Source organism: Rhinolophus hipposideros (genome assembly GCF_964194185.1).
Source record: "Rhinolophus hipposideros genome assembly, chromosome: 19".
Lineage (NCBI taxonomy): Eukaryota > Metazoa > Chordata > Mammalia > Chiroptera > Rhinolophidae > Rhinolophus > Rhinolophus hipposideros.
In genome coordinates, this window is record NC_138065.1 from 1,755,877 (window position 1) to 1,781,736 (window position 25,860).

The window sequence follows — 25,860 nt, forward strand, 5'->3', positions numbered from 1 at the left end:
CCTTTTAAATTTATTTATTTATTTTTTTACAGTTGTGGGGTGGAGATGTCATGAGTTTTAAAAAAAATTTATTTAAGTATAGCTGGTTACAATGTCTGAGTTTAAGATAAAAGATTCTAGAATAGTATTTGAGCATGCTGACACTAAGGAGAATTTTAAGATCCATTTTTTTATTGCTTTTATTTTACTCTTTGCAAACTTGTTTCTGTAGTGTTAGTATGTGACTATGAATCAGGTGGTAAGAGAATATAATATAGCACAAATGCTTATAGTTCTTTTCAGTATCTTTTTATTCTCAAACTCGTATTTTTTTTCAGTGTTGCACTGGTACTGAGGTGTTTTAAAGCTCATTTCCTGGAGTTTATTTTAGTTATAACAAACATTGAATTCATTCTGTGCAGGGGACACAAAGATGAATAATATGTGGTGCCTGCCCTTGAAGAGATTCGAATCCGGTTGAAGCTATGAATTGTATGATGGTAGGAGCTCTCAAAAGGGCAAGGAGGAGGGAAGCGTGTTCCTAGTTTAAGTTTTATGACTTCATTGCAGAGCGTTTTTGCCATTACTTATTCTTAGGAAGCTGTAAAGCCTTTGTATGCAGCTTTGTAGAGAAAAAGTGTGCTTTGGTATCAAATGATTGACCATCTGATGTTTTTGGATGAAGGAACTCTGGTTTGAAAAGGAGATAATCACTGCTGGCATTCCTTGTCTTGTTTTGGATGTATTTCTACAGTAAGTTTATGTAAAAAGGTCCTAATGTCATTTTGGATATACATGCATCTGGGACACACTTCTAGGATAAAATTCAACAGTTATTTCACAGACTACCCATGAATCTAGTACTGGTAATTAAAAATAATTTCTGCATTTTAAAAAGAATAAGAAATTCAGAAAGGTGTTTTACTTAGACAGATTACAGGATTCATCTAGAGAATGGAAAGATCTTAAGAAAAACGGTCTGATTGTCTCCTTTATTGTCATGGCCTCTGTGTAAGAATGTCATGTAAACTTGTCAAAATTTTAATATTTTCTGTAATTTTTAACTTGGGTATTAAGTTCATGTTTTTTTAAAAAACATGTCATGTATGTGTGCATATGTGCATATAGATAGGTAGGTAGTCTCTTCTATGTAGGAGGTACTTCACAAAAAATGATGCTTGTAATAATCAAAATTATTCAGGCTCTTTAAGGATCAAGAGTGGAAAGCAATTTTTATGTCCTATCCTTGGGTTGCATTCTAAACTACAGAGCATCCCTTCTGATGTCTTGCTAGGCACTGTGTCTTCGTAGTATTAGCAGTTCCACTTACGGACTTATTCTCAGTCTTCCATACCAATGAATAAAGAATCAGCCACATTCAGACCTGCCCCAAATGGTCAGCCTACACACAGTGCAGGAGTTTTACCATATGTGTAGGTGGTGTGTCTCCAGTTAAATCATTTCATACTGCTGTTCGAATTATGTATGTTGATCTGAGCCTTTTAAAGGTAATGTACAGCCTTACTGAAATCCACTGTGAGAGCTGCTTTGTGCCAGCCTTTTCAGGGCATGAGATATCTTAAGCCTGGCTGTGCTGAGAGGGAGATGAAAGTAGTTTTTGTTTTGTTTGGACCTGTGTTGTAGTTTTTTTCCTTTTTCTTTTTTGTTGTTGTTTGTATTTCTTTGTATGTAGAGGTTAGGTCTTCGTACTTGTGATTTGTCATCTTAATGATAACTGTCAGTCTTACGTTTCATGTTTTAGAAATCACGTGTTTCAGTGACTGCCTCATTGAAGATGTCAGGGGCAGTGTGATGTTGACACAACACCATAAGTTATGGATTCGAGTGATGGCAGATATTTGACTAATAACCTTACTGCTGCTTCCGAGTTGTATTTCCTTCATTGAACATCTTTTTTTATGTTTAGAGAATATAAGATTTTATTTTTAGCATTGTTTTTGCTTTTCGTAGCTTTTAGTCATTTGCTCTGTCACATGCAAGCTGATGACAGGATTGTTTACTTTTTTTCTCGTTTAATTGTGTTTGTTTTTAAAATGTGAAAGATGTCAAACATGCAGAGATGAATAGAACAGTATAAGGAGTTCTCATGTGTTCATCATCCAGCTTCAACAGTGATCAACACCCACTTAGCACACTCTATCCCCATCTACTAGTCTCTCTCCCCCCTACTTCCCCTGCTTTTTTGAAGCACATCTTCCAGACATATCATTTCATCCACAAGTATTTAAGTGTATACTTTTGTTGCACTCTACAATGGGGAATCATTTCTCTGTAGTTTGGTTTATTTAACTTTTTAAAGTATCTAATGATAGTTGGAACTAAACTACTTGTACGAAATACTTCCGATCTGTACAAACTGTCAACAGGGAGTCCCTCTGCAAACTAAGAGGTGAGCTGAATAGAAGTTCACCTCACTGCTTGGAGGTGTTTGCGTTGAAAAATGCAACAGGTAGTTCCTGTATTTGCCAGAAAAGCTTATCAGCTTTTTCAAATGCACAAGTGATAAATAATGTAGTTTTTTTGTTTGCTTTTGTTTTGTTTTTAGTTGGAGTGTCAAGATGATAAAAACACTTTCTAGTTCCTCTTGGTTTTCTAACTGGATCCAGTTACCACAAAGAAATCAGATGATACTGGTGATGTCGAACAGGAGCTAAAATTGGTCTAATGTCAACTTGCTGTTTAAAGAGTAAAATGCACATTGTTTTGAATTTTAAAATTCTAATTGTGGATTTGAAAATCCATCCCATTGCTTAAGTTGCTTCATATGAACCCTGTTACAGAGGATGGTTATCATGATGAGTAGAAACATTGTATAACAAGAAAGTTAGTGTTCCTATTGAGTTACTAAAATGAATCAGAGTGTAGAGATTTGAAGTGGTTGCTAGTGAAGAGATATACAGATGTATTCCTTCCACAAAAGGCTGACAGTTATAATTCAGATGAATGTGAATTCCATCATTAGTGAAAGTTTGTCTAACTTATCTCTTGTTAAAGCTTATACACAGTAGCTAAATCATGAATCTTCGACTTAATCTTCTTGGTTTTGCATTTCTTTCTTTTCTACATTTGATACTACTCATTCAGTTTTATTTGTCCTAAGACCATGGGTGGACAGTGTGTCAGAGTATAAAGTAGCCATATCATAGCTTCTCGGTGTAAAGGACATTATTTAGAATGTGGAGGAGACATTCTTTATAATAAAGTTTCTTAAATTCAGCACTGCTGAAAATGCAAAGCTCCAGAGTTTAAATGTTAGTATTTACTAACATAAGCCTAACGGGGCTGAATGGAGAGAATTTTAAAAATTGAAAGAAGAAGCTGCTAACTCTGATATTTGAGAAAATGGGGGAGTGAATCAGTCATGTATAATAATTACTGGGTGAACAATATTATATATAGTATAAAGGTCTTCAAAGAAGATTGGAGGATATAAATCTCAAGTAGAGATTCCATCAAGCTAAATGATAACACAGGTTGGGAAGTTAAAGTTTATGCAGAAGCATGACAAAAAAAGCAATCACCTTTAAACTTCGGTGAGTTAGAGATTTAATTTAATTGTGTGTGTGTAAGGAAAAAAAACCTCAAATGTAGAATAAGGTCAGGGTTTAATTTCAGTTTAACAAGTATTTCTTGTATTCCTTTGTTCTTTCATTCATTCACTCATTTGTCACTCAGTCAACTAACATTTTCCCAGTGTTTACTCCATTCCCACTTCTGTGCTTAGGTGTTGGGGAAAAAAGACTTCCTTGCCTCAAGGAATTGTGAATCTAGTGAGAGGACCAGCTTTTTCACAAACATGACAAAATACAGTGTAACACATTATTTATTCCCAGGTAGAGAGGGGAGAAAGTTACTGAATCTTTGGGACGAAAGGAAAGCTTAGGGATGTCTTCCTACACAAGTAGGAAAAGCTAGGTTTAAAAGGATAAATTGTGAGTTATTCAGTAAGGCTTAGGGCATTCTAGGTAGAGGAGGGTCACGTGCCCAGTATGAACATGAATATAACATAGCAGACTGAATTCAGGGGACTGTAATTAAGATCAGAACACTTTCCACCCGTTCTCCTATGATATCCTGTGTGTTCAGCGCTATATAAGATTGGCCTTTGTACTTAGAGATCGTCAGCAATATGAAGATGGAACTAGTATGTTCAATACTCTCTACTTAGAGTCTATTGTTACTGTTAAAAGTAATTTCTAAGAAAGACTAAAATCAAGAAAATAACTGATTATGTTTTAGTTACTTAGAAAATTTTTTCTAGAATATACCCTGTTCCATCAGTATTTTAGTTAATCAAGCTTTGATTATAATAAGTATCCATCCAGCCAAATGCAAAAATGTATAATTGCTTTTCTTAATAATGAACAACTCTCCCAGCCTCCATATTGGTGTATTCCCCTCAATTTGTTGAAAATCCCAAACAGAGGTTAACTAGTCAGGTTGACTAGGCTCAGATACCAGTTTTGCTACTTACTGACTATACTATTTAGCAAAACACTGATGCTCTTTGGTTTCCTTGCCTGTAAGTTGATGATAATACACAGGGTTGTTGGAGGGTGGGATGAGACAGTGAGTTTGAAGTGCTGAGCAGGACGTGTGTCACATAGCAAGTGCAGGACAGAGGTTTGCTGCTGTTAGCTATTTCTCATCTGCATTTCTTGACAAGAGAAATTATTTGTTAGCAAAGCCAGTGACTCCCTTATATTTCCTGTAGGAGGTAAGAATATGCAAAATGCTTTTTTGAAAGTATATAAACATCTTCCTTAGATGTATATGTATTTTTCTAATTCTTAATTTATCTTGTTTTCCTCACATGTGAATTCTGCTTTTGTATTTTCCAACTTCACTCTATGCAAGGCTTTTGTGTTTGGCTTCTTTTTACCTTCTTATCAAATGAAGGATTTGTCTCCAAAGTGAACAGGGATGTATCCTACTGGGTGAATTTTTTGGAATGGAGAACCTTCAGTCTTTGAACCGAAATGGGTTTGGTTATGACCATTCTCTTTTTAAAACTGATCAGTATTTTCTTTGATTTTTAGGAGCCCCGTGTATTCGTCCTAAGCAGAACCCATCTCTTTCACTAAACCACCTCATTTGATTCAGAAACAAGACCAGCATGCATTTATTAAGTGTCCTGGTGTGCCAGGCCCCGGGATGCAATGGTGAACGGAATAAGGTCCGTGGGCATTGTCCTTTTCCTTCTCCAGGACGAGGTCTTTCAGTGCTACTGTCACACACAGCTTCTCTCACGGTACATGTGGGTTGGCAAGACTTCTGTTCTTAAGGTACAGTAGGGATTTCGGAAGGAATGTCTTGGGATAGGATGACTTTTGGCAAGAGCAAATCAATTCTAGGACAAAGATCTCTTCTTCTGGAGGAATCTTTATGGTGTGTCCGTGTTTTATCCAGGCAGTCCATTGGGCAGTTAGTCCTTTGGGGTATCTGTGGGCTTAACTCCTCTGTTCAGAGTCAAGTAAAACCCAGCATTCGGCCTCCTGTGCCTTCTAACAGAAGGAACATTTCTTTCATACAACAACTATTCGTTGTATACCTTATGCCAAGTATTGTTCTAAGCCAGGGCACATAGGAGTAAATAAAACAGTCAAAAGTCAGCCTTCCTAGTTAGTGCTCACTTTCTAGTGCATAAGATAGATATTAAATAAATAAGCGTGATGTCCTAGCATTTGGGGGTTAAATGTTGCACAGGAAATGTAGACAAGGTCAGGGGATGTCAGGAGGTTAGGGACATCCTCTGAGGCAGGGATACTTGAGCAGAGACCTGAATGCTGTGCAGGACCCCATGCAGCTCTTGGGGCGAGCCTGAGCCCTGAGGCAGTAGTGTGTTTGCTTCATTTAAGAAGTAGGAAAGCGCTGGAACAGAGTAAACAAGGTAGGGAGGAGCGATAGGAAATCGGCGGGCAGCCAAGGGCTCGGTAATACAGGGGCTTCGAGGACTGGACTGAGTGTCCAGGTTGGATTGTAGATTTGATAGGAAGCTGATGGAAGGTTTTGAGCAGCGAGTGACTTGATCTAATCTATACCCTTTGAAAGGCAAGAGGGATACGACGAGAGTGGCCAGTAAGGGGCTGTTGTGACATTGAGGCAAGGGTGACTGGGAGCTGAACCTGGGGTGTTACCAGGGAGGTGGACTGGGGTACATGGTGACGGGGATGGGGACAGTAACTTGGATTACATGTGGGTCTGCGGAAGAGTCGTCAGGAATGACCAGCGACAACCTCAGGAGTTGAATGCCATTTACTGAAATGAAGAGCCCTGGGAGAGGCAGGTGGCGGGTGTGCTGCCGTCAGGAATCCGGTCTGGGTATTCTGCCTTTGAGTTTTCGATGAGATGTTTCAGGTGGAGTTACCGAGGAGGCAGTTGGATGTAAGTCTGCAGTGCAGGGGGCACGGAGATATCTGGGAGTTGATCAGTGTGGAGTTGGCATTTAGAGCCAGGGGACTTGATGAGATGACCTAGAGAGCTGGAGTTCTTGGACTGAACTGTGGGGTATTCTTGACACTTAGAAGAATTTCATCAACAGTGCCAGGGCTGAAAGAACCTTTTGATAATTTTAGGAATTAAACCTTCCTAAGAAAACCTAACAAGTACTAACTAGTCAAGACATAGAGACAAAAATAAAATGGTTGATGAACAAATTGCTGTTTTTTAAATCTGTTAAATAGCTCTTTGATTGTGTCACAGAGATCAGAACACTAATTTTATATGAAATTAAGAACCAGAGTGCCTATTTCTACTCGATTACTCTGAAAAGATAGCCAGATTGGTCATTGCCTTCCTATCCATTGTGGAGAGCAATATAAGGTAAAAAAAAAAAAAAAAAGTTTATAAAAGTGATGAATGAGGTATCACAAGACCTGAAGCTCCTTACCCATGAACACCATAAGCGTTTCTAGCTTTGAAAACTTAAGAGAGTGTGATATCAACCTGCCTCCTGATTTCTTTATTAGTCTATCATTGGGCATTGATAAACCTTCCTTTAAAGAAGCTGGTTTTTTAATGAGTCAACACATGTAATATCCTAGAATACATGTGTAAGATCCACTACCTGTAAATATTAGGGGCTTCATATCATTTAGGTTGATTTACTGCCTGTTTAGGGACATATTTTCTGGATGTGGGTAAGGATCTATTTAAGTATATTGGAGGTGTCAGAAATTGAAAGGAGTAGAAATAATGGACAATAAAGGCAGTCATAGCATAAAGGTTATTTGTTTTTGTTGATTTAAAAACCTTTCAGAAATCCTCTGAGCTAATGCCTGAAACAGATACTGTTCTCTTGCTTGAGTACACGACTCACACTTGCCAATCCACCTCTACCATTAGGAAAATGTAGGGCCCATCTGTTGAATTGGCACTGTGCCTAAAAGGCCGGTAGTTTTGGACTTTTATCAGTCCTGGAAGAGAAATTAATTTCAGAACATTGAGGGGAAACATTTCTAGTAACAACGTATTCCCCAGGGTTTAGTTGACCTCTTGTTGCTATTTTATAGAAATCACCAGAGAGTTAAGGATCCGTATTGTGTATGATTTTTTTTCCTTAAGTCAGAGTAATAATCAGCAGTTGAGTGCATTAGAGAAGCCAGTTCTCTTCCAAGTAAATGGTGCCCTTATGAGGACACTACCCAAAATTTCCATAATATTAGAGGCAGTTTTCTTAAGTAGGACTGAGATGTTTAAGATAGTAGTACGATTTGGGATTCAGGTAAGCCTCAAAAAATGTTTCTAAATGAATCTGTTCCACAAAAATCTGGAAACTATTTACTGAGGCGTAGAACTAGATGATGAAAAATGGCCATCTCCTAGTTTCATGGGCATCCGTTTTGTACCTTACCTTAAAACTGGGATCAAAAGTCTGGTGGTGGTGGTGGTGGTGGTGGTGGTGGTGGTGGTGGTGGTCATTGGCCCCATTAAGAATGTAATGAAACCTTTGTACCCTTTCCCCAAGGGTAAGGGTACCCTTTCCCCAAAGGTACACATACACACATACACTTTTTGGTGTATCATTTTTTGGAGTTCATGGGCAATTTTGATGATAGGCCAGTATCCCTTGTTTCGTAGGCATCTTAATTATGAATGCTATGGAATGACAGTTGTGTTCTTTACCTGTTCCCCAACAGAGACTACTCTTTAAAATAGAAGTAAACACTTAAGGACATGGTGGTTGGATGGTGGTTTAAGTAAATCTTTGCTAAACTGTCTGTCATCGTCCACCTTCCTTTCCCTTTCACCATTTTGGTAATGGCAGTAATTTCTGGAGAATCATCAGTTAAAGCAACAGAGTGGTGTTAGAATGGCAGGCTGGGTATAAGAAAAGTAGTTGTTCTCCAAAATCAGTAAGATGGCAGCAAAGCGGTAATCGTGTGTTGTGCGTTATGCTGATTGGCTTCCTGCCTGTGGTTACCTAGCTTTCCTAAGTGCACTCCACACACCTCTCTGAATGCGATTCCGAAATCTACACCTGACCATGGCCCTAGGTAGAACAGACTCTTTAGCACTCTCTTCAAGATCTTGCCCACCTCTCCATCTTTGCCCTTGTGTGTCAGCTCTCTGGACCTGCCATCCTTCCAAGCCCGGGTCATTTAGATCTGCATGACTTTCACATTTCACGTTTCTAAGTGCGGGGCTGCTTAGAGGACATCTTCTGAGACAACAGTTTTCCGAATTGATTGTATGACTGTATAACTCTACCATAATGTATAGGTTTCTAGTTGCTCCACATCTTCACCAACATTTGGTGTTGTCGTTCTTTTTAATTTTAGCCATTCTTGTGGGTAATAGTATTACATCGTGGTATTGATTTCCATTTCTCTGATGACTAGGGAAGTTGAGCATCGTTTTATGTGTTTGTTGGACATTTGGACATCCTCTTTTGTAAAGTACCTGCTCTTAACATATTTTCTGAATGCATTTCCTTTCTCAGATACGTATATACATTGCAAATATCCAATTTGTGGCTTGCCTTTTCACTTTCTTGGTGGTATCCTTTAATGAACAGAAGTTCTTATTTTTGATAAAGTCCAATTTGTCTTTTTCTTAAATAAAAAAAAAAAAGATGGTGATCTAATTTGAAAAGGTATGGACTCGGGAGTTGGGGGCAATGGGGAATTACTTATCAACAGTCATAGAGTTTCAAGCAAGGTGAATAAACTCCAGAGCTCTGCTGTACCTGTAATCAACACTGTGTTGTACACTTACAGTTTTATTAAGACGGTAGACCTCACATTAAATGTTCTCACCATAGTAAAATAAAGTTAGGTGTGTAGTAGGTGGTAGTCTATTGAAAGGAAACAAAGAAGAAAGGAATGGATTAAGAAAATAGCGAGTCAGTGTTACAATAACGGAGTTAGAAAGGATGTGTAGAAGTTATTGGGTTAATTTTCTGATTTGTATGTAGCTTTGAACAAAACAACAAGACTATGAGAGTTGTGTGCTTATGGTAACTTAGGTATTTCAAATCTTTGCAAACTATGTTTTTATTGGATTTTTGTTTATTATAAAACTAATACAGTTCTGTAATAGGTCAAGAGAAAATATATAATCTTGTTTTTTTTAACTTCCACACTTTCTCCCTAAAGTAACCAGTGCTGTCAATTGGTATATAATCATCTATACTTATTTCCGTATATATACAAATACATACGGTTTTTTCCTGCTCTTTACAAGTGTAAGATAATGCTTGCTTTTTCACTTAAAAATAGCAGTCATGCTGTGTGTGTGTGTGTGTGTGTGTGTGTGTATGTATGTAGTTTTTTTTGTGGCTACATCAAGGAGTGCTGTAATAAAATTTGTTGGTGCTTTTTTCTATGATAGAGTCTCAAAAGTAGAATTACTATTGAAGTCAGAGTATGTAAAATTTAAAATTGTAATAGATACTATAAATATCACTTTCCAAAATAATGGTGGCTACTACTGGTGGCCACTAGTGCCCATTTTTCCTTGCCAGTATTAGCTGTTATCAGTTTTCAAAATTTCAACCAAACTGATGAGTGAAAAATACCTTGTTTAATTCATACTTCCCTGACTATTAGTGAGGTGGTACATCTTTTTATTTTTCTAATTGATGATTTCTATCTCTTTTGTAATTGGCTTTGCATATCTCTTGTGTGTCTTTCTTATTTACTAGTTATAGAGTAACTTTATATGTTAGAGATATTAATCCTTTTTCATGTTTGTTATATTTTCTCCCAGTCTATTGTTTGTCTTTTTATTGTTTACGATGTCTTACCATACAGATGTATTATGCTTTTAGATAAATTTGTGAGTATTTCTTTTATGTCTTCTACTTTCCTGATTTGATTGAGGGTTTCTCCACTAGAGGCTGTAGAAATATTCACAAATATTCTTCAAGTGCTTTTATTTTTGCATATAGCTCTGAAACCCATGAGGAAATTATTTCTGTATGGAACATGAAGAATGGGTCTGACTTTCTCCAAATGGATTGCCAGTTAGGTCATGCAGCAATATATGTCAATAAATCAGCTTCTTGCCATATTGAAATCTAGTAATTGGAAAAAGTTTTCACAGGACTTCCACTAGCCCATATTTTGTTTTTATGCAAAGTAGGAAAGGAATCTCTTCCACAACATGCTTTATTTTGATATGCCAGATAATTTTTAAATGGCTTTATTGAGATGTAATTCATGTACTGTACAATTCACTAATTTAAAATGTACCGTTCAGTAGTTTTTAGTATATTCACGTAGTCATGGAACCATCACCACTAATTCCAGAGCATTTCAACTTGTACCCATGAGCAGTCACTCTCCTTCCCAGGCGTTCCTCCTCTCCCCTAGCCCTAGGGAAGTAATGACTATCTCCTTGCTTTCTCTATAGATTGGCGGTTTTTTGCACATTGCATATAAGTGGAATCATATAATATGTTGCCTTTTGGAACTCGCTTCTTTCATTAGCATAATGTTTTCGAGTGTGTCAGCGCTTCATTCCTTTCATTGATGAGTAGCACTCCATTGCGTTTTGTGTGACAAAATGCAAAAAAAGACAATGTTGCATTTGTGTGGACATAACGTGTCATTTCTCCTGGGTAGCTCCCTCGGAGTGGAATTGCTGTGTAACCTTGGGAGGACCTGCCAGACTGTTTTCCAAAGCAGCTGCACCATTTTACATTTCTACTCCAACTTCTGCACAGGAAGTTTTTATAAAAAACAAATGTAAGATATTTACAAAGTGAATGCTGCCCTCCTGGAAGTGGCTCTTTTGTTTAGTGTACAACCGCGTGCGCTGGCCCTGAGTTGACAGCTCGCACCCTTGTCACAATGTAATCATTCATTAATGGGAAAATCGACCTCGGTTTCCGTCTTGTTGCCATTGTAGAATTCCCTAGGGACAAAGATAAATGTCCCTATACCTTGCAACTAGAATCCCACCCCACCTTTAAAAAAAAAATTAAAATTATACATTTAATCCATGTTAATTTGGCTTCTTGGGAAGAGCTGAGTATAGGTTTGATTAAATTATCACCTGACGGTCTATGGGTGTAATTTTTTACTCAGGATTTAATTTTGGGAATGCTTTCTGTGCGTATCTTCCTCTTGTGGCTTACTAGTTGTAATTTATGTCTGCTCTTTCACTTTCCTATTCTAAGTTTCTAGAAGTAGTTTGTTTGTGTAGTAATTTTTCTTTGGTCCTGAGACATATGTTTTCCTCCCAGTTTAATATTTCTGAAATTAGGAAATAATAATTGATAATTACATTTAATATGATAGAGGCTTTTAAAAATTTTTTTCCTGAAAATGTGGGCATTCATTCATAAAGCCTCTTAAAATCAGTAGCATCATGGAATTTAAAAAATATATACAACATATCAATATGAAAATAAATAATTTATCGGTGGTTAGTACTTTGGAAGTTAGGAATTGGTGATTGTCTCTGTCTTTTAAATGAAAGGTCGCTCTGTAGTAGAGTGAAAAAGTTTAGTTTGTTCTACTTTGTAAGTGTAGCTTACATAGTATCAGTTATGTTGTGTAAATTATTTAGGAATATAGTTCAGATTGTAGTAGCATTTTGTGATTTCGGTACTTACATGTCGGTGCTTCAGGGGTTTCGTGTAAAACCTCGTACACCGGTCTGGACTGCTTACCTTTTTACTTTGGAAAGCAGATGACATGGTTATACACATAGCACTTATTTTTTAAGTTGTGAAAACAGTATGAGATTATACAATATCTAAAGAAAAATAGCAATTCTTTATTTGTCTGATGTCTTTTAGTCTTTGTCTTATATTCATGATTAAAATATAGTAATGTGCATATTGTTTATTTAGTCATTAGGTATCGAGTATCTTTTACATTTCAGGTAGTTTGCTAAGGATGTAGCCGTGAATAAAATTAGGCAGATAAGATTCTTATTCTCATGGAGCAAGTGGTCCAGTGGAAAATTAGGCTATAACTTACTAGTACGGTAAGTGTTAAGAGACAGTATAATGCGTGAGCACTTAGCAGGAGGTCTCTAGTCTGGGGACTTGGGAACTATCCCCCCCTGACGAAGTGACCTTTAAGCTCAGGTAGAAAAGATGAGTAGAAGTCATCCGGGAAGGGGGTGGAAGAGAGAAGTAACGTGTAAGTTCTTCTAGAAGAGGGCAGACAGCGGCATTTGATGATCTGACAAGTCCTTGGAACACGTGTGTCACACATATATCAGCTTTTGCTGTGTTTTGGTTGTAATTTGCCCCGCCTCTGAATGGTGAGGCTAGAAGTAGTAGGTAGGGGCAGATAGCAACCACCAACACTGGTATGTGTGTGAAGTCCTGTTCTAAGTGCTTTCATATGTTAGTTCAAGGAACCCTAACAATAGTTTCTGTTTACAGATGAGAGAACTGAGGCACATAGAGCCTTGCCCAAAATAAAATGAGCACAGCAGAACTGGGATCTGAGCTGTGTGTTCTGGGTCCCGCGTTTGTGTCCCTAACCACTGTACCGTACTGCAATGCACATCTAAGTTGTAAGTTACGATTAGGACCAGGAACTTCCATATCGGAAAGCCAGTATGAAAGAATCCCAAAGTTTGAAGCAGGGAAATGACATAGATTGTTAAATCATTTCTGGCTGCATCTTGGAGAAGGGACTAGAGGAGAGCAAGGGGGTGTACGGAGATGTTAGGAGGCTCCTGCTACATTCTGGGCAGCGATGGTTTTTTGACAAGTCAGTGGCAGTGGAAACTTAAAGAGAACTGAATGTAATTGAAAATTATTTATGTGATCTTCACAAGTTTGGATGTTAGATTGAAGATTGGGAGTAGAAGAGTGAGAGGAGTCAAGGATGATGGCCAGATTTTGACTTGAGCCACTAGTCGTACTGTGATGACTTAGCTAATAGGATATATTCTGAGAAATATGATGATCATCTGTGAGAATTTTAAAGAGCATTAAACCGAGGACAAATTAAAATGCATGCCGTGCTGTCAATTTTTAAATCTTACAGAGTTAACTTATATCTGGTTTTTAATGTTGGGAAATAGAACAATGATTACAGTCTCTATGTTGTAAAGACCACAAAGAAAAGCAAAAAATTATCACAGCCGAGACAAGCTAATTTTACTTAATTTTAAGCTAAAAATCTGCCAACATTGTTCTGTCCACAGTGATCATTTTAGATAAGTATACTTACTCAAAAAGAAAGTTATTTTTATATATTAAAGAAAGTTAATAAGATAATTACCTTTCTTACCTAGTTTTTAAAAAACCTTACAAAATTTACGTTGTATTTATATGTTGTCGTGCTGCCTCCCTTTGTATGTGTCATGTTCATATTTCTAGCCGTCTGCTTGATCTTCCCACGTAAATGTGAGACATGTATCTATAATGTAATGTATTGATTGCTGAACTCTTCATCTCCCTTTCAGTCTCATCCTGGCAGACACGTTCTAGAATGTCAACCCCATGAAGGCAGGGTTTTTGTGATTTTTTTTTTTGCACAGCTGTATCCCTGGCTCCCGTTACAGAAAGGGTCTCAGTGTACAACTCACTTGTTGCTCAAGTCTTGAAAGTTTCTTTACCTCCCTTTTTACTTTTTATTGACAAATTATGTCAGTCACACCTCTAAAATACCTCTCAATCAACCCATTTTCTTTATTTCCAGTGCTACCACCTTAATCTGTCAATCTTATGACTGGTATTCCAGAACCAACTTTTGCTGTCTTTCTAAGCATTCTTCCAAAGCAAACGAGAAGTTTTCTTAAAATATAAATTGTGTCTTGTTACTCCCCTGCTCAAAGCTGCTTTTTGGATTCCAAATCTTTAATACAGCCCAATAAGGCCCTTGGCAAGCTGTTTTCATTTATCTTTCCATTTTCATTTTGTGCTGTTCCCCCTTTGGATTATCTACCGTTAATCTTTACAATCTGAGGAACTTTTTACACATACTGCTCCCTATTTTTAGATCATTTTTACCTCCACATTTTACCTAGCTATTTCCTACTCAGTCTGGGTCGTGCTTATTAAAGTTAAATATTCTTCTAAGATATGTCCCCTGTCTCTCCAAGTTCCCTTTATGTACTACTTTAGATCGTATACCTTCACATTGGTTATGTTATGATTACATGTTTATGTGATTAGTCATTTGTCTGCCTGTCCCTCTAAAAAAGTTCATGAGACCCAGGACCATATTAATATCACTTACGACTATATCTACAATGGGTTGTCCCAGTTCTCAAAAATGTGTTTTGTGGCTCTTGAAATATTTATTGAATGAATGGATAGATTAAGAATGATAAATTCCTAAAGGAAATGATGGCATGGTTAGAGAGTTAGTTGGAGAGCCAGTAGAATATATCATAGCAGCCAAGTGAGCATTCCAGATAGCAAATATGCCAAGTGTAGCAGGAAGAGTAATAAGATCAGGATAGAATTGACCTTTGGGAGGCAGCATAACATAGAATTTAAGAGGAGCCAGACAGACGTGGGCTCTACCTTTTATTGGCTGTTAACCTGTTTTTCCATCTCTAAAAAGGGAATAATAATAGTAACTGCCTCATGGTGATTGTGAGGCTTAAATGAGGTAATCTATATAAGCATTTAGCATAGAACGTTGCACATATCAAGAGCTCAGTACATTTTAGGTATTTTTTTGTTACTTTTAACTTATTAATGCTGAGCCCACTGTGGAGATTCGTTGTCGCACGTATGAAGTTGATTGTATGTCGCCTTGCTGAAGAGGGTTCTGTCAAAGTGTGTCTGTCCCCTTCCCCCCCCCCACGATCGGGTGTCTACACAAAATGGTCTCCAAGCACAGTTGAGTTTTCCAGTGGTTTGGTGTGTCCCGAGCCAGGGCTCTGTATTAGCAGCAAACATGTTCATTTCAGTCAGATCCACTGGATGTGAGATTCATAGGAGAGGTTGGGTGGGCAGTGGTCTTCACTCTCTAGAGGAAATAGGGCCTTGAGGTGAAACGAGTCGGAGCAGCTCCTGTTTAAAGTCTGTATTTGCATTGCTCGCCAAATGTTCAGTGGCCCGTTGCAGAACCTACAGAGTGGCATTTCGTAAATCATTGTGAATGGTGATTTATTTTGTAAATGTATCCATAGGCTCTAACATGTTCTTAGATTTGTGTTGATATAATGTGTATATTCTATTCTAAAAAGTTTGTTCACAGCTAACGTGATGTAGGCACAAGGGCTTCATGCTGTAGGTTTAGTGGTAATTTCCCTGGAATTTGGACCAGACTGTTCCAGATTGTTTTAGTGATTTGAAAACATACTATAAATCCCAAAGTTGCATGTGAAATGAATGTTGAACTTACCTCTTTGAGTGAAGAGACTTTTGCAGTCTTTGTTCTGTGTGTCTCCTTGGAGCTGTGTTTTAAATTGAATATGTCGTGGTAGGAAGCATAGTAAGTTCTGCAACAACATGGCATCCTTGTCCCAGGATGGAAAACCTAGATTTGTGTAGATATCTTTCCAAAAGCTGAAAGAATATCATTCACAAAGAACATGCTTTGAAAGTTCAGAACAGCTTTCTGGCAGCTGCTGTAGGGACTGCTTTTCAAACAGTTTACATTTAGCAGATAAAAAGCATTCTTTGTTGTGAAGTATCTTCAGAATTTGGATTTATCTTTACTAGAAACACTTAAATTTGGTATGTGGGGTTTGCCAATCATGATTTTCCAGCCCCCGCTGCCTAAATGGATTTACAAAATATGCCCTTAAGCATACTGTTCCTTTTCCTCCTTGATCGTGAGGGGAACAATCTCTTTCTATTTATATATACGTTTTTAGGGTGGGGGTCAGTGTTTTCAAATGAATTCCTTTTCAGCTTAGTGATATTCTGCTATTTTATAATAATGCGTGTCGCTTGAGTTCAGTTTTTTCCTTTTTTAAAATAAAGAGAATCACGCTTTCCCAAACACTTTTCTGGAATATTTTGAAAGTAAGTACTGTTAAAAAATGCTTTGAGATCTTTGGAAGTAGTACTGAAATTCGATTTTACATTTATAAATATATATTAAGACTTCTGAAATTCTTTCATTATGAAAAGCACAACTTGTAGTAAATTTTAAAATTGTATACTAGCACATAGTGGATATAAAAGCAGTTGTTTTGTGTAAATTATTATTTATTTTTATTCCAGAAAGGATTTGTTTTAATAACTCATCCAAAAGATATATGGCCGGTCCATCAGTTCACCATTAGTAACAGGATGGGCATTAGAAATTAAGAAACAAGGAAGAAGAGAGAGGGAAAAAAAATTAGAAATGGAACAAATTAAAGCCAATGAGATAAAATCCACGTAAGGCGTGAAATTACTTCAGGTATTTATTGAGCAGTGCCCAGTACTATTCCAGGTGCTGGGCTTCTCCGTTCAACTAAGCTGCCAAAGTCCATTTCCTGGTGGACTTCACACTCCAATGGAAAGATGTAGACAATAAATAAATATGTTGTGCGCCATATCATGAGAAGAGCAATGGAGAAAAATGAAAGAGAATACAGTGGGAGAAGAGGGTGGTGGGATGGCTGTTCTAGTCTATAAAGGATTGTCAGGGAGCACCTCTTCTGTAGGTTACGTTTGGGCAAAGACATGAAGGAAGTAAAAGAACAGACCATGCAAGTATGTGGGGAAAGGGTGTTTGTTCTAGTCAGACGGAATAATAACTGCAGGCCGTGAGGTAGGAGTATTTTTGTTGTATTTGAGAAACAGAAGGAGGAGGCCTGCGTCCCCCTCTTTGGGGACCTGAGAGGCGAGACTGGTAGGAGATGGAAGAGAGATAGAGGGTATTGTAGGGCAGATGAAATAGGGCCTTCAGACCATTGGAAAGACTAGGGCTTCTACTTGGAGTGAAGCAGGAAGCCATTGGACAGATAAGGAGTAGAGGAGTGACGTGATCTGACTCAAGGCTTTACGAGGATCATCCCGCTGCTGAGTTCAGAAGACCATAGAGCCCCAGGGCCGGAGGAAGCAGGGAAGGTTAGGCTGTTACGGTGGTCAAGCCTAGAGGTCAAGCCTAGATACGTTATCGCCTGGTAGCTGTCAAGTTAGTGGGAAGGGAAAAATTTAAGGAAATTAGTGAGAAATAGAGTCTCCCTGATTATGTGACACTATAATTACATTACTACATTCTGCATATATTTAGAAGGTAAAGAACACTTTGTTGACCATACGGGTATGGGGGGATTAGAAATAGAAAGGAATCAAGGGGGATTAGAAATGTTTGGCCTAAGTATTTCTGGTTGAAGTTGCATTTATTGAGATGAGGAAGCCCGTGGGAAGAACAGATGGTGGGGGCGAAGATGAAATGATTTTAGACATACTAAACTTGAAAGTACCTAATTGCTGCACATCCAGTCCGTGTCAAGTAGGCATTTAGATATATGAGGCTGGGGGGGGGGCAGGAGGAGGGCTCAGCTGCGCTCTATCTGGAGAGAGAAATTTGTTAATCGCCGATGTTGGATGGCATTTCAATCCCAAAGCTTAAATCTGGTCCTTTAGGAAGTTAAGTGTCGCTAGAACCGGGAGGAAGAGCATGGCCTGGGGCACGCCAGGGTGTGGAGTGGGGGTGGGGGGGTGCGGAACTGGCCGAGGTTGGCTCACTAGTGGGCAAAGAACCCCGAGGAGGATCAGGAAGTCCAGTGAAGGAGGGAGCGGCCGTTCCGCTGGTCAGATTCTGGTGACAGGCCAGGTTAAGGTGAGAGGACGGAGACGTGGCTGTGGTGCCTGGCGGGGGAGAGGACATTGCAGCCCTGACCAGCAGTTTCCGTGCAGAGGTGGTGGGGAGAGTGTAAGTGACGTGTTCAGGAGAAAGAAAAGACGCGGCGTTGGAGACTGGGAGTGTAGAGGACCCTTTCGAGGAGTTTTGTTGAAGAAGTGGACAGCTGGTGGAGGGCATGGGGTCAAGAGGAGTTGGGAGCTCATTGCACTGTGTGGAGGAAAGGGGAGAAGGGGGGGCGTGAGGGAGAAAGGCGATGCGGTTCCCTGCGTAACACCCCTGAGAAGCCGGCAGGGGCAGGATGCAGTCTCCAGAGCAGGGCGTGGTGGTAGAGACAGGTGACATGTCCTGACAGAAAGGAGGGCAGGATCAATGGCAGCAGGATGGGCGAGTGGGGAGATGCAGGTGGGGAGCTGGCAGTTTCCTTCTGAGCCGTCTGCTGCCATCATCACATTGGACGCCAAGTCAGCCAGAGTGGAGATGCTGTGGGATAGGTATCCAGGGTTGTGGTTGAGTGACCAGATGAGGGACATGTGACAGCACTGAGGGCCACCGGAGGTCAGTGGTCAGGAGCAGAAAGGGACATCAGTGAGCATGATGGTTTCTCTTCCACCAACTTTGATGGTACAGGGATAGAAGGGTCATAAGGTATGATTTGGAAGCTCTTACTAGTGCAATTAAGATAGTTTAGGGATTTTACAGAAAACCACTGTGGGAGGTACAGTCAGCATACAATAAGAAAAAACTTGTGCATAGGTTTCAAATTTATAACACAAGATGAAGTCATGTAAAAAAAAAAAAGAACATTTTCTACGCTCCAAACATTATGTTAGAAGCTACAGAGGCTTTAAAATTCACTCATTCATTCAAATATTCATTGGGTGCTATTAATAAAATACGTGATGGTCATTGTTCCAGGGGCTGGGATGGAGTGGTGAACAAGCCAGGAGAGGTCCCGACCGCGTGGAGCTTACATTTTAATTACAGTCTGCCTGGGGGTGTAGCTGACAAATGGCGGGCAAGAATACAAAATGACCCGGATCGTGGTCCTCTGTGGGTAGTAGGTGTGTGGGGGAGGAGCAGGACAGTGCAAGCTCGAAGGCAGGGCTGAGAACAGAGGCCCACAATTCATCATCCGGAAGTTTGTTGCTTTTAGAAAGGTAACAGGATGCAGAATGGCTTACTTCCACGGCAGTGTGTAGAGTACCGCTCCTTAACCAAACACGGGGATGTTTCAGCATTGAAATACACAACTATTCGCAGATATTGTGGCAATTAAGACAAAAATGGATCCAGATCAGGTTTTGTCACTAATGAGTGATGAAAAGGCTTTTGGTTTTCAGACTTTGAATTTCAGGATTGTGAACCCATCATGGAGAAGATAGAACTTTGTACTCTTAAAGGGGAAGAAAGCACATGGCATAGAAGCAGAAATGAACACCATTTGTTAGGTTCATTGTTAGGGGTCCCTAACAAATTTGTTAGGGACAGTCAAGAAAACAATTGACTAAATCACAGGGGATGTGTGTTAGGAAGTCAGGGTACGATCAGTCTGGATAGTCAGAGCCAGATCATGAAAAGCCTGAATGCCATCGTGGAGCGTTACTATATGAAGTGAGAGCAAGAATTGTCCGAGCGAACTGACTGGGAGACCCTCCCTCAGCTGTGTGAGTGAAGAGAGGGGAACCAGCTCAGAGGTGTAGTGGGCTGGCCAGCACTTACTGAGAGACTACTTAGAAAGCTGCTGCTGCCACTGGTGATAATAGTAACATTGAATTGTTGGTACCTTTTATTGAGCCCTTGCTGTGTGCTAGCCATCGGGCTATACAGTTTACTTACAATCCTCGTGAGAATTACCAAACACTATATCACGTGGTCTCTGTCCTTAAAAATCTTATAATCATGTTGGAAAGAAAAGTCTTAAGGCATATAATTTAAACTATAAAATATTCTACTTCATAAACGGAACTTTCTAAGGGTTAGGGTGTTCGTTTTCCAGATACTAGTCTGGCTCTTGTTCTAGATACAGGCTTGAAATAAAGACTAGTCTGTCATCCTCAAGAATAGTGAGTTGTTTTCTTTTGGTTTTACATTTATTAGTCAGCCTTCTGATTATATAGTAATCTGGTTTCCTGAGGATCTTTATTTATCAGAAGGGGGGTGCCCTGTGTAGAGATTATTCCGTTTCTCAAGTAAGGCGTACCGCCTGCTGTAAAACAATACATTGCCACGCAGGTTTAAAAGTATTTTATGGACTTGGGGAATGGAAGCATGCCAGCTGACTACTGCTGTTAGGAAAACTTGTACAAGTAATTTCTGGTTTTCGAAGTTTTTATAACAATTGTTATAAATCATTTGTGTAATTAGTTGTTTACCATTTGTCTTTCTCACTAGTGTATAAGGCTTGTAAGGTTGGAAACTGGATCTGTCTGGTCGAGCACTGTGTTTCCAGCACAACGCCTAGCACATGATAGGTGCTCAGAAATATTTTTGAATTGAGAGTTGCATTGTACAACAGAGATAATTCCAGCCTAAGAGCCCTAATGTAAAAAACAACCAAAAAAAACACACCTGACAACCTCTTAAAAAAAGTCTGGAGCAGCGAAACCAGCCCAAAACATGATTCTTTATCCTCAGTGAAACTGATTTTATTCAACTGAAAATGTAAAAAATACATTCCTTTGAAACCGAGAAATGCTAAAATATATGAACATAAAATTATTTTTATCTTAGGCTTGTGTTTGCAAAAGTTTTTTGGTTGAATTCTAACAGTGGTTCTTAAACATTGATTTGCACCATACCACTGCCGCTTGTTCATGATATCTGTGGAATAATAAACTTATTCTGAAATTTTAAATGTAATTATAACTGAATGACTTTAAATTCATTTTGAACTACATTTTGATTTAACTGTGATTTGAGGTTCTTCCTGACTTCCTTGACCCCCACCCCTACCCCCATTTCTCTTGTTAACCAGTTGTTGCCTCTATTCTGATAACTTTTTGTTATGGTCTATCCTGCAGAGAAAGAGATGCTGGTTGCACATTTTGGAGATCCCTGTTTTTTGTGGAACACAGTTCTGTAAAATATTCCTAGGATTCCTTGGCAATAACACACACTTGTGATGGACCCTAGAAATACTGCTATGTTAGGATTGGGCTCTGATTCCGAAGGATTTTCAAGAAAGAGTCCCTCTGCCCTCAGTACCGGCATACTGGTCAGCAAGAGAGAAGTGGAGCTCGAGAGCAGCACGAAGGAGGAGGAGGGCCCTCGCAAGTGGAACCGGGACCGAAACGGCGAAGCCGGCAAAGGTGACGGGCTGCCGGATGCGCAGCAGCGCTTTTCAGTGAAAGAAACGAACTTTTCAGAGGGAAACTTAAAATTGAAAATTGGCCTGCAGGCTAAGAGAACTAAGAAACCTCCCAAGAACTTGGAGAACTATGTGTGTCGACCTGCCATAAAAACAACCATCAAACACCCAAGGAGAGCACTTAAAAGTGGGAAGATGACAGAAGAAAAGAGTGAGCACTGTCCTTCAAAGCGGGTAGGTGGCATCGCCGTGTGTGGTCGCTGGCAGTATCTGGGTTCCTCGAGTAATTCTGCTCTAACCTACAGACCTGTTCCGGGAAGTGGGACTTGGATCCTTGTGTGTTATTTCCAAATAGTCTGCTTTGTAAGCCCCGTGTAGGCTTCGAGGCTTTCCAGAGACGGGAGCGCTAGTTACCCACATGTATTTGTGTTTGTAAAATGACGCAGATACTCCCAGGGGGCGTGTTCAGATCCCTGCTCCTAATGGCTTAGTGCGCTGGACTGGTCGTTAGGAAGCCTCGACTGGAGTTGTGCCTTCCTGTGTACTAGTGTGACTCTAGACAAAAGAACAGAGAAGAAACTGAGGCTCAGAGATGGTAAAGGATTGTAATACCGCCTAGTTTTGATGGTTGGTAGGATCCAGTTCACTAACATATGTTGAAAGCTTTTGTTAAATGAATTGTTATGCAAGGATTAATTCCTGTTGCTCCTCATAGGCAAGTTAATATATTAAAAATTGTCCCCTCTTTCCCACCAGCTATCTAAACATAATAACTAATTTTCCTTAACTCGTTACTCTGTCTAGTAAAGATACTAAGTTTGTTTTGGACTATGTGGTGATCACAAGTTTTAGTCTATACAATACCTAGTTTCAGGCTGAGCAGATTTAAATTGTATGTGTACATAAATAAAACAATGTTTTAGGCAGAAAGTTTTGGTGGAACATTTTCGCTGGAATTTGGGAATATTCCTGACTCTGAAATAACTTGATTTTTACTGTTAATTCCTTAACGTAAAACTCATATGCTGTCTGCATGATACCAGAAACTGTAATGATGCAGGCTCTTTGTTCTCCAAATTGCTATGGCACCCAGAAATGTTTAGTAGTTGCTGTTCTGCACAAGATGATATATATTGTAGCTTGGGAAGTTTTATTGATAAAATCAACTATGAATGAGTTGGATGATAAGTCGGGGGAAAATGGGTACCGTACCAATCAATTTGTGAAAAAATTAACTGGATGATTCTTAGCTAATTTGATTAACCTACCCTGAGCCTTACTTTCCTGATCCTCTGAAATGAAGACATTACCTGTTTCTGCTGACCTCAAGTATTGTCATAAGATTGAAAAAAGATTTTTATTTGAAACACTGTTACAGTTTATTTGCACAGCTAACTTGTAAAGAGATATAGGATGAATAATTGTCTTTAGTAATCTTTCCATGGTGTTTTAAAAATATTCAGTACTGAAGACACATATCTTGTTTGTAGTGGAGTCCAGTGTGTGGTTTCTGAGGGAAGGTATCTGTATACTTACAAAACTGCTGGTGATGGGTCGGTTTTTCTTTTTCCAACAGTTACTTTAAGCATAGGCTGTTGAATATATCACCACCCTCTGAATTAGTTCAAACATAATGTAAAGAGCATGGGCTATGGAGGCAGAACCAAATTCAAGTGCTGGCTTAATAACTGTGCACAGGCAGTTTGGTTGATCTTACTGGGCCATGTTTTTCTCATTTATAACATGAGACTTAATCCCGATCATGTGATAGGTTCATATGAATGTTAGGGTTAGGATTTAGGGTTTAGGGTTAGGTTTTCAGGTATCTGTCTCATCCTCAACTTGCTCTTTGAATTCAGAAACTGATTAAGATAGCAAGGGATATACTTTGGACATGGAAAACCTATAATAAAATTTAATGTATAAGAGTGTGGATATTGGACCAGCAAATATTTGATTAGGTAATACCCTCCTATGATTGGGAATTTAAAAACTACAAAAGGAAACAATGAAACATTGTTACCGCCATCACCCTTCTCCCCCCTCTGAGTAAATCCATTTTGGAATTCCCTTTTAGGCAATTGTGCGAGGACCCCTTATTAACTTATGGTAATTCATTAAGCAGAGGACCCCTTATTAACTTATGATAATTCATTAAGCAGAACAATTATTACTCAACCAAAATGAAGAAAACTATTCTGTATATAACTATGTCCTCAGGTTTACATTTACTCGGAAAATAATGCCACACTGAGAACAAATTGCTTGGAACCAAAATTGGTGCAGAGAAACTTCCAGTAAAGGAACTCCAACATCAATGTCTATATCTCACACAAATATATACAAGCAAATGCATGCTCCCCCCAATTAAAAATAATAAACAATAGCACACTGTGCACACTGCCCTGCATCGCGCTTTTGTCCACTTAAATAGTGTGTTCTGGAGATTTCTCCATACACAGACTGAGAAATATGGCTTCAGCTCTTTGAAATATAGGGTACAAGTACTTTTTTCCGGTTGGTCATTTGTCTTTAGATCTTGCTTATTTTATTTTGCCACACGGAAGTCTTTAATTTTTTACCTAATTCAATTCATCTTTTCTTTTATGGCTACTAGAGTTTGACATATCATTATAAAGACTTTCTTCACTCCAAGTTTGTAAAAGATCTTATGTTTTTTTGTAGGATTTTTTTGTGTTTCATTTTTAACATATAAATCTTTGATCCATTTTGAGTTTATCATATGTAATATGAGTTGTGAATCCAACTGTGTCTTTTTGCAAATGGCTACAGGTTGTCCCAACACTTTTATTAGTAAGTCCCCTTTACTCCTCGGAGTTTAGACACCGCCTTTACCGTACACTGACTTTCCCTATGTACTAGGGTCTAGTCTGATTTCTCATTTTATGTCATAGGTGTTTCTATTTATTTGAGAGCATGATAGTTTTAATTATGTCTTATATCTGGTAGGGCTAATCCTTTTGCATTACTCATTTCAGAGTGCTCTTTGCATTCTTGCTTTTTAATTTATAAACTTAATATGATTTCAGTAAAAACAGAATTTTTTTCTAGAACTTGTCCAGTTGATTATGCTTTATATTTTGTGCATTTTTATCTGTGGCTGAACTTGGAACCTAGTTGGAGAATGATTGAGAAGCTCTGAATTTGTTTTGTCAGGAATTAGGGTGTGTTACACCTTTCCTCTACCCGCTTTGCCTCTAGGCTGTGGCTTGTGCATTCTCCCTCTGGACGACTGTGCCTACTTAGGTCAGCCTCCTTTTTCCTTTTCTTTTGGTATCCTTGCAGATTTTTCTTAGTTTCTGTGAGGTCAGCAGGCCAATAAACATTACATCTTACGCTGTATTGAGTTATTTTGTTGTAATAGAAGAATCTTCACAGTATTTATCCTGCCATATGGCTAGAGTGGAAATCACACCTGATTATTTTATAAGAAATATGTTCATTATTAATTTTATAGCAGATTTTCCTGTCTCATTTTTGTTTTTCTATTGTGGAAAGAATTTTTTTTTTTAATATGCTGTAAAAATTCGGGCTATCATGCAACTTCATGTGGTACCTGTGTCATTTCATAAGTTGTCCGAACAGTATATTCATTCTTCTGTAGCAGTGTTTTTGAAAGTGAAAGTAGAGATGGAAGTCATAATATTTACTTAAATTTATCACACATTAACTTATAAGGAGAAGAGGCAATAGTACATTTCTTTCTGGCATTTAAACAAAATTCCAGTTTGGAATTGTGAAACATAGCTAGTTATATGTGATCTTAGTTTACTTAGGATACTAAGCCAGGGGGGGAAAAAGTGCTTTTGTGACAAATGAAAAATGAAAAATAACCAAAATATCACCTGCTACAGGAAGTAGCAGGTGATTAAAAACTGAAACTTGTGTGAGCAGGAGGGGTTTGGGGTGTTTTGGTTCTCCAATATACTGATTACAGGTTAGGTCACATGGCACGGAAGCTTGGTACGTGTTGACTAACACTTTGTCAGTGAATAGTTTATTTAGCCTAGTTGAGTGCATTTCATATGTACAATGAATTGGAAACAAAATTTACAGCCCTAATTATAATTTTTCCTCCAAAAGATAGTTTTCTGTTCAGAAAAGAAATGCCTCTGCCAACTTAATATATTGTTTAAGAAACATTTCAGAGGAGATAGAATTTTAAATTTTAGTGTTTGTTGTTTTTTTTTTGATGGAGAGTTATTAAAATCCACATGAATCCGAGTTTTCCAATTAAGGCCTGTTGAGCTTGAGATTTTATTAAGTTTACACAACTGATAGATGAATGTGGGTTCTTTAGTAAGAAACCATATAGATAATAGTAGTGTCCGCGTAGCTCATTTGCCTCGCAATTTT

At 38.6% G+C, this 25,860-nt stretch overlaps 1 protein-coding gene across 4 annotated transcripts in view; it reads left to right on the forward strand.

The window, feature by feature from the left end:
• ASH1L (ASH1 like histone lysine methyltransferase) overlaps window positions 1-25,860 on the forward strand; it is a 116,252-nt gene that overhangs the window by 2,751 nt on the left and 87,641 nt on the right. For all 4 annotated transcript variants that reach the window (XM_081025485.1, XM_081025484.1, XM_081025483.1 and 1 more), the window contains one exon: window positions 21,197-21,717. In XM_081025485.1, the coding sequence (XP_080881611.1) occupies window positions 21,298-21,717 (420 nt within the window). In that variant the 5' untranslated portion in view covers window positions 21,197-21,297. The remainder of the gene's footprint in view (window positions 1-21,196; window positions 21,718-25,860) is intronic.